This window comes from Protomyctophum parallelum, assembly GCF_964188405.1.
Source record: "Protomyctophum parallelum genome assembly, chromosome: 3".
Classification (NCBI taxonomy): Eukaryota; Metazoa; Chordata; class Actinopteri; order Myctophiformes; family Myctophidae; genus Protomyctophum; species Protomyctophum parallelum.
The window spans coordinates 23,071,451-23,085,922 of NC_139698.1; the positions used below are offsets into that span (position 1 = coordinate 23,071,451).

At 46.3% G+C, this 14,472-nt stretch overlaps 1 protein-coding gene across 4 annotated transcripts in view; it reads left to right on the top strand.

Moving 5' to 3' along the window:
- creb5b (cAMP responsive element binding protein 5b) overlaps positions 1–14,472 on the top strand; it is a 117,669-nt gene that overhangs the window by 26,925 nt on the left and 76,272 nt on the right. For all 4 annotated transcript variants that reach the window (XM_083761322.1, XM_083761320.1, XM_083761321.1 and 1 more), the window contains exon 5: positions 1,239–1,390. In XM_083761322.1, coding sequence (XP_083617448.1) covers positions 1,239–1,390 — 152 coding nt within the window. The remainder of the gene's footprint in view (positions 1–1,238; positions 1,391–14,472) is intronic.

Consider the following 14,472-nt stretch of genomic DNA (forward strand, 5'->3'; position numbering starts at 1 on the left):
GAAGCCAGAGAGGCCAAACTCCTGGAAGATTTATGGATGTAGTGAAAGAGGACATGAAGTGAGCATGGTGCATGCGTGCATGTTACTAAATGCCAAAAGTTTAAGTGTAAGCAATAATAACAAAAAACTGTTTTAATAACTAATAAATTACATTACATTACATTACTTTAATCTTCCGAAGCAAGTTGGTTTATTGTGCTGGATAGAAGACGTGTATGTGTACACCTATAGCATTCCATTAGACTCGGCTGCCGGGGTATGATTTCATATCCCCTGCGTTGAAAATAAATAAATGAAACTTCCACACATAATAATCACATCATCTCTGCTGTTTACATTCACTCATTGATGTTTCAGTGTAGAATAATAATTGCCTCCACATGTACTGTGTACACTTTAGGTACCATTAAGGCTAGAACGTTTCCCAGAAGTTTGACTTGGTCTGTTCATCTGTTGCTCAACATATAGATACTCGACCCCCACCAGAGGTGGACAGAGTATTCGAAGTAATTGACCCCCAGGCCTTACAGACTAAAGCCCTAACCACACCAAAGGGTCACCATGCAACTCCTTGGGTCCAAACGGTTGCAAGGAGTTAACGCTAAAACGGTCTCGACCCTTTGGTGTGGTTTGGGGCCATTGAACTCCATGCGTTGAACCACTAGGAGGGATGGCGCGCGTCGACGACATGCAACAGGACATATCACACCGCAGGGACAACGATGCTAAAACAGTATCGACCCTTTGGTGTGGTTAGAGGGCTTTAAGAGTACAAATACGACCCGATCAAATTTACTCCACTACAAGTAAAAGTAGCTCAGTCAAAAATGTTACTCAAGTAAGAATGTAAATGTATTTTTCTATTGAAAAATAGCAGATCTACAAGCTCATAGCGTGCCAGTGAGCTTGTAGGTCTGCTATTTTTGAAAAATCGTGAAAATGCGTCACAAGTATTCAAAAGTACATGCTTTTTTAAGTATTCAAAAGTACATGCTTTTTAGATCTACAAGCTCATATCACGCCACCGAGTGGCACGATACGAGCTTGTAGGTCTGCTATTTTTGAAAAATCAAAGAACCACTGACATAGAAACATAGCTTTTTCAGAAAACTGTCATTTTCAAACAGACATTTTTAGAATCTGATCTCAGGTCAGAATGGGTTGTAAAAGACATAGCTATCGCCCTTTCAACAATAACAAATGCTTTCTTTCATTCTTTCTTTCTTTCTCCCTCCCAGAGCATCTCTCTCCACGGTCAGCCAGGCCAGCAGCACCAGCAGCACTCTCGCATGTCCAGCCATGACAGCAGCATAGTGATCCAGCAGGCCCTGCCCTCGCCCCAGTCCAGCTCCGTCATCACCCAGGCTCCCTCCACCAACCGGCAGATCGGGTGAGTGCGCGTTCCTGTGTGTGTGTGTGTGTGTGTGTGCGCGCGTGTGTGTGTGTGTGTGTGTGTGTGTGTGTGTGTGTGTGCGTGTGCGTGTGTGTGTGCGTGTGAGACATGTAACTACGTTTCAGTGTGGACGGTACAGGGCCCGTTATGAAAGTTTGCTTGACGATGGAACGGAAAATAATTGCGATCATCAACGATTTAATCGTGTTTCTGTCGTTGAACATCGGATGGAACATTAAAAAATGACACATTTCTTTTTTGACTTTAGGCTTTGTAAAACAAAGGTTGCACAGGGCAGATGTGACGAATAACATACGTGTTATTATACGATATATACACAATCTATAAATCTATATACCAGCTGTGTGTGTGAAACGTTTTGAGCTTGTAGCTTAAAACGGTTTGAAAATGTATTAACGTCTTTCAACGTGGAAACGATTATGCAAAATATATATATATATATAGCCTACAGTATGTTAAATATATTAGATTATTTTTTGTGAAAGGCCACACCAAAACCCAACCGCGGTTTCCACATGTAGAACTAGGAGTGCATGGTAGATTCTGTGAGGTTCAGATTGTGTGAGATTCTTTCCTTCTAACTCGAGCCGCGCCAAAGCCTCTATACCTCTCTGTTCCTTTCCCACCATGCATCTGAATTGAGAGTATCTCTAGACCGACAGCAGTCTGATGCTCTCAGATAGAATATGTATCTTGCTGGGAGCAGTGCTGAGTGTGTGTGTGTGTGTGTGTGTGTGTGTGTGTGTGTATCCCAGTCACCTCAGGAGTGTGGCCCCGGTGGTGGTGGCGAGGCCCCCCCTCCCCTCCCCCCTAGGCTGCGTGCGTGCGTGTGGGGGGCTCCTATTGTCTTGAATCCTCGATTGTCATTGCAGCGCACATGAGTCTCTGAGGTAATGTCAGGGTTCAGTTACATCTGGAACTGGGAGTCAGTGTGGCGTTGCGTGTGTGAGCGTGTGTGTGTGCGTGTGTGTGTGTGTGTGCAGGCCATTCATGTTTTGCCATGGATTCAGTATTGTCCCACACAGCACAGAGCATGTCAGGAGGGTCCCATGGGGATGAGGGGGGTGGGGTTGGGGGGGGGGGGGGGATGAGGTCATCCCAACGCTGCCTGGGCCGCGCTTCTCTCTCTCTCTCTCTCTCTTTCCAGCGGTTTAATGTTTCATACTCTAAAATAGTCCTTTTCACGGTATGGGAATGGCCGCCGCTACGATGCTCTCTGCAACGCAGATGGAATATAACGGCTACGGTGGCAACGTCGCACCGACGGATGCATCGTTAGAAATATATACGTAAATATGTACCGGGTTGCAATTCCGTACATATTTACGTATTTCTGTGAGGTCAGGCTGGCCGTGGGGCAGTGGTCTAAAGTAACTAAGTATATTTTGCCAAGTAATTCCAACTTCCTATACTTTTACCTCTACTTTGATTATTATTTCAAGACGTACCACTTCAGCCCTGTGTGTACATTTCGTCCATTTGAAAATAGCCTGATGTTTTCAAAAGATTTGTAGGCTATACATTTGAAAACGTGATCTTCTGCATAATTACTTTTGGTGCTTTAAGACGTACATTTACAAATACTTTTGTACTTTTAATCAAGTGCATTTTGAATTCCAGACTTGTAACAAAGTATTTCTAGTTTGCAGTAGGCGTACTTAGGTAAACAAACTTTTTCCACTGGTTTACAATTTACATGACTCTCTGTATCTAGTTGCCGTGGAGCAGTTTTGTAGAGCTTTGTTTGTGCGTGTGCATGCGTGTGCACATGTGTGTGCACGTGCGTGCGTGTGTGCGTGCGTGCGTGTGTGTGTTTGCGTGTTGCCGACCTGTCCGCCCATACAGTGTGTCGCGTCGTTAGCATTGGGTGTGCGTGCGCACGTGCATGCGTGTGTTTGCGTGTGTACAGTGTGTAGCAGTCGTTAGCATTGGGTGCGTCCCCACGTTGACATCATAATAAAGCTCTTCGGGCCTATCAGGCTTCTGGGCGCTGACGCCTTCGCTGCCTCCTGCTTTGACTCCGCTTGACCTCGCCTTTGTCTCTTTCTGTGTCGGAAACACAAGCCGTACACGAACTAACTCTGCTGTACGTCGACACTCACACACACACAGACACAAACACACACACACACAGGCTCACACGCCTCTCCATGGACACATGCCTGCAGCACGGGAGCGATTGTGACCTCACACAGACCATCACGAATACATACATGCACAGACACAACATGTGCAACGTGTGCGTGAATACACGTGCGCAGACACATGTGCGTGTGCGTGTGCGTGAGTGCATGTGCGTGCGTTTACGAATACACTAAATGCGTGCAGACGCAGACAAAGACATGCACAACTTTCACTTCCTTACGAGATTTACGGCTGTGTCTTTGCCCAAAGAACAACAACGTGACGAGACCCGTTTTAAGCAATGAAGTGTTATTGCTGTAGCATTCACTACTTGCATCAGCAATTACAACAGTCTTTGACAACGTGACGTGTGTCCTTATTCTGTGTCAAACATGCACAAATAGCTGATCTGCAAACTCACAGCACATTGAGCTGCGATGCGTCGTGAAGTTTTAGATCGAGCTATTTTCAGCGTATAGATTGTTGTCGAGGGGAAACGCAGCAGGGACACGTAGTTCTAGAAAGCATCGATTTGATTCCAAACGGGTGTAGTTTATGCTGTAATTTATAAGTTCAAAAGGAGGCCAATTACCTGTACTGTATGTTACCGTTAATGTCAGTTTCAGCTTCAGCTGTGTCACACATGGCTGTGTGTTGTCGCTAAACTAACAGAGGTTCAAATAAGCAGCTTGTCATTTGTTTTTCATTTGTGAAGCGGTGGCTCAGGGGTAGAGTGACCGGATGGTTCACAGTTATATCCCGGGCTAACCCTATTCTATCCCCCAGAGTTAGTGTCCTTTAGCAAGACACCAAACCCATAACTGCTCCCGATGTGCAGGTTGGTGCCTTGCACGGTTTGTGAATGGGTGAATGTCATGCACAATCTATGTAAAGCGCCTCGGGATGAAGGCACTATATAAATGCACCATTTACCATTTTTTTAAACAACATAAGCTCCGAAGCAGATGCCCTTGGAAGAGAAACGAGTGCTTTTAAGCTCTCTAAAGAGAGAGAGAGAGAGACCAACCCAGCGTCGTTGTTAGCCAAAGTATCTGTGTGGTTGTACGGCAATAATCCCGGTTGGGATTTCGAATGCCTTGTCGCCCCCCCTCGTTCCGTCGTGCCAAGCCCTGTGCGTGCGTGTGTGTGATGTTACCGTAAACCAGGCCTGTGGGCGAAGCAGACTCTTGAGACGGGGTCGGTCTCTATACTCTCCGCGTTTTGGGCCAGCCACCACCACCGTGCCAACGTTGGCCCCCTTGTGTAGATTTATAGCTCGGAGGGAGCTAGTGAATATTGGATGGGAGAGGCCTCGTCGCTAAGCCTGACTGACAATCCGACAGACTCATTGTATGCACCACCGGCACGGCTGGAATTTCATCCAGCGCTGTGGCGGAGGAGCAGCAATCACTGCCAGTAAGCGAAGAGAGAGGCGATAGAGAGAGAGAGAGAGGGAGAGAGAGAGGGGTGAGACAGAAGAGAGAGGGGAGAGAGAGACACTCGCGCACACGCGCGTGCTGTCGGAGCCTGTTTCACCTGACTTTACCTGTCATTATAGCTTGTTCACGGTCTACTGATCCGTCAGTGATTCGTGACGAGCGGCAGGACTCAATCAACCCCCTCCCCCCTCCACCCCCAAAATAAAGCTCTCCAGATTTGTTCTGTTGAGAAGGAGGACGAGGAGGAGGCCGCAAGCACAACTCTCAGCCACGATGCAAAAACAGATTTAACCCATTTTTAGACCTGAAAAAAAGATTCTATACAAATGTCTTCTGAATCCTGACAGTTTTCAGAAAGACACCGTGTTTCTTATGTCAGTCGTTCTCAAACATTTTCATGTCAAGGACCACCACAAATATGTATTTAAAATCTAGAAAACGCTCGCTCTGAAAGAATCTATATACAAAGATCTGTGCCACATTTTCACGATTTTTCAAAAATAGCAGACATATGAGCTTGTAGATCTGCTATTCAATAAGTAGCATAATGCTTAAAACACCAAAAAGGGGTTCCCGTTCTGAATGGGTTAAACGGTACAGAAAACCAACGTTTTGACAATAGTCTTCCTCTACTATTGTCGAAACGTATAAGTATTAAAAACTAATGCCTGCTTAAAAATGATTTAAAGGCACAGGAGGAAACGTTCCCGACGTCATTACCTGCCACGCTCGCTCGTTAGCGCTGGTGCGCGCGCCGCTACCCTGCCTTGTGTTGTTTCACCACATTGGATCTGACAAAACAACATTGATTTAGGAAGGATGTCATATTGTGTGATATACTGGAGAGACTTGGCTCAATACGACAGTCAGATCCCAGGCCTGAGAACCACAGGGAGAGAGAGGGAGAGAGATAGAGGGAGAGAAGCGTAAAGACTATTTATCGTGTGTATTCCTGCAGTATATATCTGCATCGAGTACATAGAAATTGATTTATTGGAGATTCTGACATTTAATTGTTTGTTTTGATCGTATTGGTCCACTTTTTGCTTTGGCAATGTAGACATAATTTTCTCATGCCAATAACGCCAATTGAATTGAATTGAATTGAATTGAATTGAGTTGAATTGAGTTGAGTTGAGTTGAGTTGAGTTGAGTTGAGTACTGGCTGACCTCATACACATGCTGTTGCCCACATGAAACCCTGTCAGATGATAATGTGTGACGTGACATTCAGAAGTGGGGGTTCCTGCAACAGAGTGTCCTATAAAAGCCTGACTCACACTTTGGAGGAAGAAACCAAAGGGATGGATATGAGCTTGTAGATCTGCTTTTTTTCCAGGTAGATAAGAACCAGAGCGAAACAGGTCAAAGGAAAATGCTAGGTCTTCCCCCCCCTCATGATCGAATTGCACCTTCCTAAAGTACATGCGCACGTACATAATACTGCTTTTAATCTTTATTTGCTCTTTTTTCCCCCTCTTTATTCTATCCCTTTGTTTTCTGTGTTTTGCTCTGTTTGCTGTTGGTATATGCTGCATTGTCTGAAGGAAGAAAAAAATAAATGTACCTGTACACAAGATTGTACAACTTTGAACCCTAAGCAAAGAGTTGCTGCCTTTTTCCCAGCGGTGCAAACTAAAGGCAGACTAAAGGCCGTTTCAGATGGGATGCCACTGATTCTAGCCTGGATAAGCGTCTGCTCATGATGGGCGTGGGGGGGAAGAATCCCCACACAATACTGCAAGATCCTGTTAAGTGTAAAAAGACGTTATACACTTCATGGGAGAGTTACGTTTACAGTCAGGATATTTCCTGGTGTGCGATCGTATAACTTGAAGGGGGAAAGCCAGATCTCAGAAGACAAGAGAGAGAGAGAGAGAGAGAGAGAGAGAGAGAGAGACAATGGGATAGACCTGTGTACTCTACTCCCCAGGGTAAACCTAGGGGGATTGCCCCGACCCGGAAGGACTGAAGTGATTCGTTCATAACAATGGGAATGATGGGAATCGCACCGCAAGTGCATAAAGGAAAGCCTATCTGGACGACGAGTTGATTTCACACGTACGGGAGATAGAGAGAGAGAGAGAGAGAGAGAGAGAGCACATAGGGCACGGCATATCTGGAAATATCCACACATCAGCGGGAAAAAGCTGAGGCCTGAGGAAATAAGGAAAGCCCGTCCTCCGAAGGGACAGGTCTTCCACAGGAAAGGCATTAGTGCCAGCCGGCGGCTCCGTAAAGCCGAGGTCTCCTTGCAGGAACTTCCTCTAATACTCACACCGACTAAACCGCACTTTTACAAACATGTCCCAGGCTGTCCGCGACCATGGGGTGACAGGTTCACTCCTGTGTTATAAGCATGGGAAAGAAGGAAGAAAAATGGATTCTTCTTCCTCGTCGAGGGAAAAGGCGGGGGGGGGGGGGGTGGCTTAAAGAAAACAGCACGTCAAAAGCACTATATACTTCCAAATGGTCCGCGTACATTAATTAATGCACAATTGACAGATGTTCTTTTACTGGCCATTAGTAGATTGTAGTGAGTAATTTATCAATCCCAATCACATCGTTTGTGTATGGTACCTTTTTGTGAGTATTACTTTTAGCCGTGTTTGTCCTTCTGAAAGCCACTTTGTTTTATAAGGCAATTCTTTTAAACCGCTCATGTAGTGGAAGTCGTATACGTGATTAATAACCACAATTTGGGAAATCCTTAATTATTCGAGTCCATCAGTATTATTATACCTCTGCAGGCAGGCCGCGCTGACAGACAGACAGTCATCCACAGCTAAGAGGTGGAAATGGGAGCGTGTGGGTTTTTTTGTGAAGACTTCTGTCTCACAGAGTTTGTTATGTTCTTGCTCTGTTTACCACACTGTTTACCACACCGCTCCCACAGAAGAACCCCCAGATCTCACCAAAATGAAGAAAAATCACCCGGCCTGGTCGCTCACTCGGTCAGTCGGCGGCTGTGAAAATCAATTGAACCCGCAGAGCCCATCTGTCTCTCTCTCTCTCTCTCTCTCTCTCTCTCTCTCTGCCGAACGCGCCGTGGCGCAGAGCGTCCAATGAATTAGGATAACAAGTCATTTTCATTGCTCCGCAATGTTTACTAAAGAGCTCTGAGGCTTGGAATCAATTAAGATAGGCTTTCCTCAAGTCCATTTACTCTGGGGCCGAGTCGAGGCCTGCAGCGTGAAACCTGAGGATCCCGGGCTCTCTCTCTCTCTCTCCTCTCTCTCTCTCTCTCTCTCTCTCCTTGCTCTCTCTCTCCTAGCTCTCTTTCCTCTCTCTCATCTCTCTCTCTATACATCTCCTCTCTCTCCTTGCTCCCTCTCTCTCTCTCTCTCCTTGCTCTCTCTCCTCTCTCTCTCTCTTCTCCTCTCTATCCTTGCTCTCTCTCTCCTTTCTCTCTCTCCTTGCTCTCTCTCTCACTCTCTGTCACATTCTGTCTCTCCCCTCCCCCCTCTCTCCCTCTCATTTTCTCTCTTTGTCGGTCTCTCTCCCCCCCTCTCTATTTCATTTACCTCATGCTCTCTTTCTCTCTCTCTCTTTCTCATGCACTCTCCCTCTTTTCTCCATCTCTCTCTCTCTCTCTCTCTTTTGCCCTCTCACTTTGCATGGCTCTTTCTATCTCTCCTTCCCCTCCTGATCCCTTTCTCCCATTCCTCTCTCTCTCTTTCTCTCTCTCTCTATCTCTCCCTCCCCTCCCCTCCCCTCCCCCCCTCCCTCTTTTTCCTCTCCTGCTCTTTGTTGCTGTCCCCCCTTCTCTCTCTCTCTCTCTCTCTCTCTCTCTCTCTCTCTCTCTCTCTCTCTCTCTCTCTCTCTCTCTCAGCGTTAAGAGCAGGCTCCTGGGAGGAAAGCAGCAGATCTTAATGTCACGGCTATCATTATCATACAGTGAGAGAGAGAGAGAGAGACTATCATTATCATACAGAGAGAGAGAGAGAGAGAGAGAGAGAGAGGGTTGCCCGGTGGATTTGAATGCTTTTCTCTGAAGGCTTGTTGGATCCCAAACATCTGGTCCTGAGCTGTGTCAGCGCTAAGTGTGTTAGACATAGCCTAGTCAACCATGCGAGATACAACATTTCACGGAGACCTCAACCCTTTGACTCACAAAAGGGAGACGTACGCGGAGGGGTGCACAGGGTTGGGGTGGGGGTGGGGGGGTGTTGGTGGTGTACTGTACTGTATCGTACTGTACGTGCAGGGTGACTGAGGAGGGGGCACACAAAGGCACTGGTAGAGTAATTCAGGGACAACATCTACTCGCTGTACCGCATATAGTCCACCCAACTTGTGTGACAGAATCATGTTTCATAATATGATATTACAGTATACATTTCATACTGTACTACTACTGTGTATGTGCATGTCGTTGGGCAGAAAACCTTCTATGTCCAAACCGGTTTAACTTCAGGGAATGACTTAATTAGTTCTTTTTATATATTTATTTTGTAGCATTATGGGACATAGTGGCATGTGTTGAGTTGTCTTCCCTTTTTTTGTTGTTCTTCTTCCAAATAGACAGTTATTGACCTTTTTCATTTTGGAAGGAATGCACATGTACAGTATAGTGAACGTCCCAAGCAGAAAGGAATGCAGCACACTAGACTTACAGTAGTCAGTGTAAGTGTGGAATTGATTGCATCTCCATTTTGACCAAGTCTCCCCCCATGCAAGGATCAATAACAATAACATCGTATGTCTAAATAATATCACCGACCTGAGGCCGATTCTACAAATGTCTTAAAAAAAAAATCAGTTTTCTGATAAATGTATGTTACTAGGCCTATATATAGTTTATTGTATCAATGGTGCTCGATATGTCAGACAAGCCTTATTGCTGTCTTATTGACTACCAGGGGAAGTTTTACCCATGCAGCTACCCTGAGTTTTTTCTCATTTAATCCATTAAGACCTTAGTTAAAAATTCAAAGAATGTCAAAATTCATTAAAAATATGTAGTTCCAGGGACCCCCCAAGAAGCAAAGATTTGAGTTCAAAACGTTCGCTCTGAAATAATATAATATTCAAACATTTGCGCAACATTTTTACGATCTTTCAAAAAAAGCGGATCTACAAGCTCGCATTTCCATTTGATGTCACCGTGCTGTAGTAACTTATACTTTTACCCATGATGCAGTTTGGTTTCCTCCGCCGTTTTGAATTGAAGCAGTGGCTGTAGTCACATGTGCAGGAAGTGACTTTGCTGCACGCTTGTTCCCCACATGGCTGAAAAATACATTTATAGTTATTTTTCACACCTCTCCCAGTGCCTCAGCGTCTTGCGGTCCTTGTCTCGGCTTGTATCGGAAGTGCAGCACAAATAAATTGCATGCTTTGTGCCCTATAAAAAAAGTGCCATGCGAGGCGATGCAGTGTGCAGCAAGCGACAGAGCTGCTGTTATATGCTCCTGGCATGACGGAGCTGCATTAGGCTTCACAAAAATCACTCAAATCTAGAGCTGAAAAGCTAGATTTTTGTGATTTTCCCAAATGCTGATTCGAGTCCACTGAATTGGTTTTGGGGTGGTGCGTCATTGTTTAATCCATTCTGGGCGGGAACCCCTTTTGGTGTTTTAAAGCATTATGTTATATTTTAGCTATTGAAAAATAGCATATCTACAAGCTTGTAGGTCTGCTATTTTTTGAAAAATCGTGAAAATGTAGCACAAATCTTTATATATTCTTTTCAGAGCGAAAGTTTTTAACTCAAATCTTTGCTCCATGGGAGGTCCCTGGAACAACATATGTTCAGATGGGGGTCCGCAGCCAAATACAGATAATTCTGGGGGTCCTTGATATGAAAAAGGTTGAGCACCACTGACATCTTAGGATTTAGAAGGATTTTAGAATCGTCCTCGGGTCTAAATGGGTTAAGTGAATATGAATAATCAACCAGTGTACTTTAGCCCTGCTGGCAGACATGTTTTTTATCACGGCAGTGCGAAAGATGGACCAAATGATTCCTATACGACTTGGCTGTGGGAAAAAAACCATTGGCGACCAACAGGCACTATTAGGGCTATTGGTTTTCCTCACATAAATCATAATCATTAGCATTCCTTATAGTTCCGAGAGCCATAAATGATTCCCCAAATAGCACAGCTAGTGAAGCGTGAGCAGAGAGTGTTTTGTTTTCCTTTTTCAAAAGCTTTAAAAACAAACGTGAATATCAGTAACTACTAACTAATGACCTGAAAATGTTTTCTCTGACAGTTTTGTACGCGCTAATTGAAATTGCGTTCTTATCAATTGATCATATCTTGGTCCTGTTCGGGGCCGAGTGTGTGGAAGGATTTTAGTATTTATTGTTGTAATGACGCAGCCTCCTTCTGACAGTTGATAACATTCTAAAAGTGGAATGGATTGCTGGAATCAATTGGGGTGCGTGCGTTGTTTAGACATACGTTTATTTAACAGGGACAATACGAAAAAAAACAATGTATCAAGTTGTAAAAACAAGAAACCGTTTGCGTTGTACATAGCCAAGGATAATTTTGCAACCCCAGTCCCTGGTTAGGCCTACTGTATCTATACAATTTTGAACTACCTACACTAAAAACAATCGTGTACAAAAAAAATACATCTAATCTAATAATATAAGAATATTTTACAACAAACGTACAATACCCAATCACTCAGGTAACCAGTCAGACACTGTACTGTACATGCGAGCACAGTTGATTTGATTTCAACCATAGTTTGAGTCCTCCGTAGAACACATTACCATCCGTTTCTCGTTTCAGACCCGTAGGCAAGGAGATCCAAAGTTTTGCCTCCTTTACTGAGAAGGCAGACTGTCCCAAAAGAATTGTTACACCTGGGAACAATACAGTTACCAACAGTCATTAGTCCGACAAACCCGTGCTGCGGGGTTAACAATCACCCGTGCTGCGGGTTAACAATCACCCGTGCTGCCGGTTAAAAATCACCCGTGTGCTGCGGGTTAACAATCACCCGTGCTGCCGGTTAAAAATCACCCGTGCTGCGGGTTAACAATCACCCGTGCTGCGGGTTAACAATCACCCGTGCTGCCGGTTAAAAATCACCCGTTGCTGCCGGTTTAAAAATCACCCGTGCTGCGGGTTAAAAATCACCCGTGCTGCGGGTTAAAAATCACCCGTGCAGCGGGTTAAAATCACCCGTGCAGCCGGTTAAAAAATCACCTGTGCTGCGGGTTAAAAAATCACCCGTGCTGCCCGGTTAAAAATCACCCGTGCTGCGGGTTAAAAATCACCCGTGCTGCGGGTTAAAAATCACCCGTGCTGCCGGTTAAAAATCCCCCGTTGCAGCGGGTTAAAATCACCCGTGCAGCGGGTTAAAATCACCCGGGCAGCGGGTTAAAATCACCCGTGCAGCGGGTTAAAATCACCCGTGCAGCGGGTTAAAATCACCTGTGCAGCGGGTTAAAAATCACCTGTGCAGCGGGTTTAAAAATCACCCGTGCAGCGGGTTAAAAATCACCCGTGCTGCCCGGTTAAAAATCACCCGTGCTGCGGTTAAAAATCACCCGTGCTGTCGGTTAAAAAATCACCCGTTGCAGCGGTTTAAAATCACCCGTGCTGCCGGTTAAAAATCACCCGTGCAGCGGGTTAAAAAATCACCCGTGCTGCCGGTTAAAAATCACCCGTGCAGCGGGTTAAAAATCACCTGTGCTGCCGGTTAAAAATCACCTGTGCTGCGGGTTAAAAATCACCCGTGGCTTGCTGTGAGGTTATACGTAGGTTGCTGGTTGAAGCCTTCGGTGTTTTGTACCACACAATTGTATACAAGTAGAGAACAAAAGAATGCTTGCAGGAGGGTGTCTGACAAAATTGTGTGGAATGACCCTTTTAAATCACGTTTCAGGAGGCCTTTATGTCAGATGAAACAAACTTCCTTAACAACTCTGTGTGTTCTCCATGCCATTGTTGTTTGCCATGTGTCAAAAGCAGAGGAGCCATGGGATTCTGATCAGCCACATTTATACGGTGTCGCACACCCGGAAGAAATAGCAGATCTACAAGCTCACAACGCGCCGCGCTGCAACGCGCCGTGCGGCTTGTGGATCTGCTCTATGCTTTAGGTGACCGATAACTCAAGGCTTTAAGTGTTACGAAGCACCGAGGCCGTTTCGCTTCCCCCCCCCCCCCCCCCCCGTGCAGCGCAAAGCCTCTGACCTCACGACCCTAACAATTTAAACCAAACTTCCTTTATTATTGTTTATGATTAGATTGAGTTTAGCGAGCGTGCAGCGATAAGGAGAGAGAGGGGAGGGAGGGAGGGGGGGGGGGTCTGCATGCAGGGGGACAGAAACGCTGCCCTCCCACTGAGGGGGCCCTCCTCGTTGGACGACAGCCACACGTCATCATCGTCAACATCGCCGACATGGCTGTAACGCGGCCCGGCGGTGGTTGGCGGGTGGTCCGCTATGTTACACACACACGTGTGAAATGTTGCGGCACCAGAGGGGATGGAGGGGAGGTGGGGGGTACGCGGACACTGTCAGAGCCAGATACAGAGGAAGGAAGAGAGAGGGGTGGGGGGGGGCTGGGGGGCTGGGGGGAGGGAAAAAAAGTAGTGCAGTGGATGATGAATTAAAGAGAAAAAGAGGGAGAAGGAATGAGAGAGAGAGAACGCAGGATGTACATCTGACCTGAATTAAGATGAGCTCATTGTGTACTTGCAGCGGGATTTAATAGCGCTGCTCGGAGAGAGAGAGAGAGAGAGAGAGAGAGAGAGAGTGAGAGAGAGAGAGAGAGAGAGAGAGAGAGAGAGAGAGAGAGGGAGAGAGAGAGAGGGAGAGAGAGGGAGAGAGAGGGAGAGGGAGGGAGAGGGAGAGAGAGGGAGAGAGAGAGAGAGAGAGCAACGCCCAGGCTCTGTTCCCTGCTCATTCCAGCGGGCCTGTGTCATCACTGCCCCGGGGCCACCACACAAACACACACACACACACACACACACACTCACACACACACACATGCAGGCAGGCCCCTGCACGAGCGCAAATCTCACACTCACACACACACACTCACACACAGCGCGCGCACAATACACGGGACACAATGCCTTGCGGCTGCACATCGCAGGACAGGGTATAGTGTGTGTGTGTGTGTGTGTGTGTGTGTGTGTTGTGTGTGTGTGTGTGTGTGTGTGTGTGTGTGTGTGTGTGTGTGTGTGTGTGGTGTGTGTGTGTGTGTGTGTGTGTGTGTGTGTGTGTGTGTGTGTGTGTGTGTGTGTGTGTGGGGGGGGGTGTGGATGTAGGGCAAATGACAGAGGTTGATACAGCAGAGGAAAAGGGGGATCAGAGGTAGATGGAAAGAGAGGAAATGAGGGATCAACAGGGTGGAAGGTGGAGGGAGGGGGAGAGAGAGGAGAGAGAGAGAGAGAGAGAGTGAGAGAGAGAGAGAGAGAGAGAGAGAGAGAGAGGTCAGATGTGGACTAGGATGAGGAGGAGAGGGTCAGACGAGAGGATGGAGAACACATAACGGAGATGCCGGACAGGGGCGTCATTTT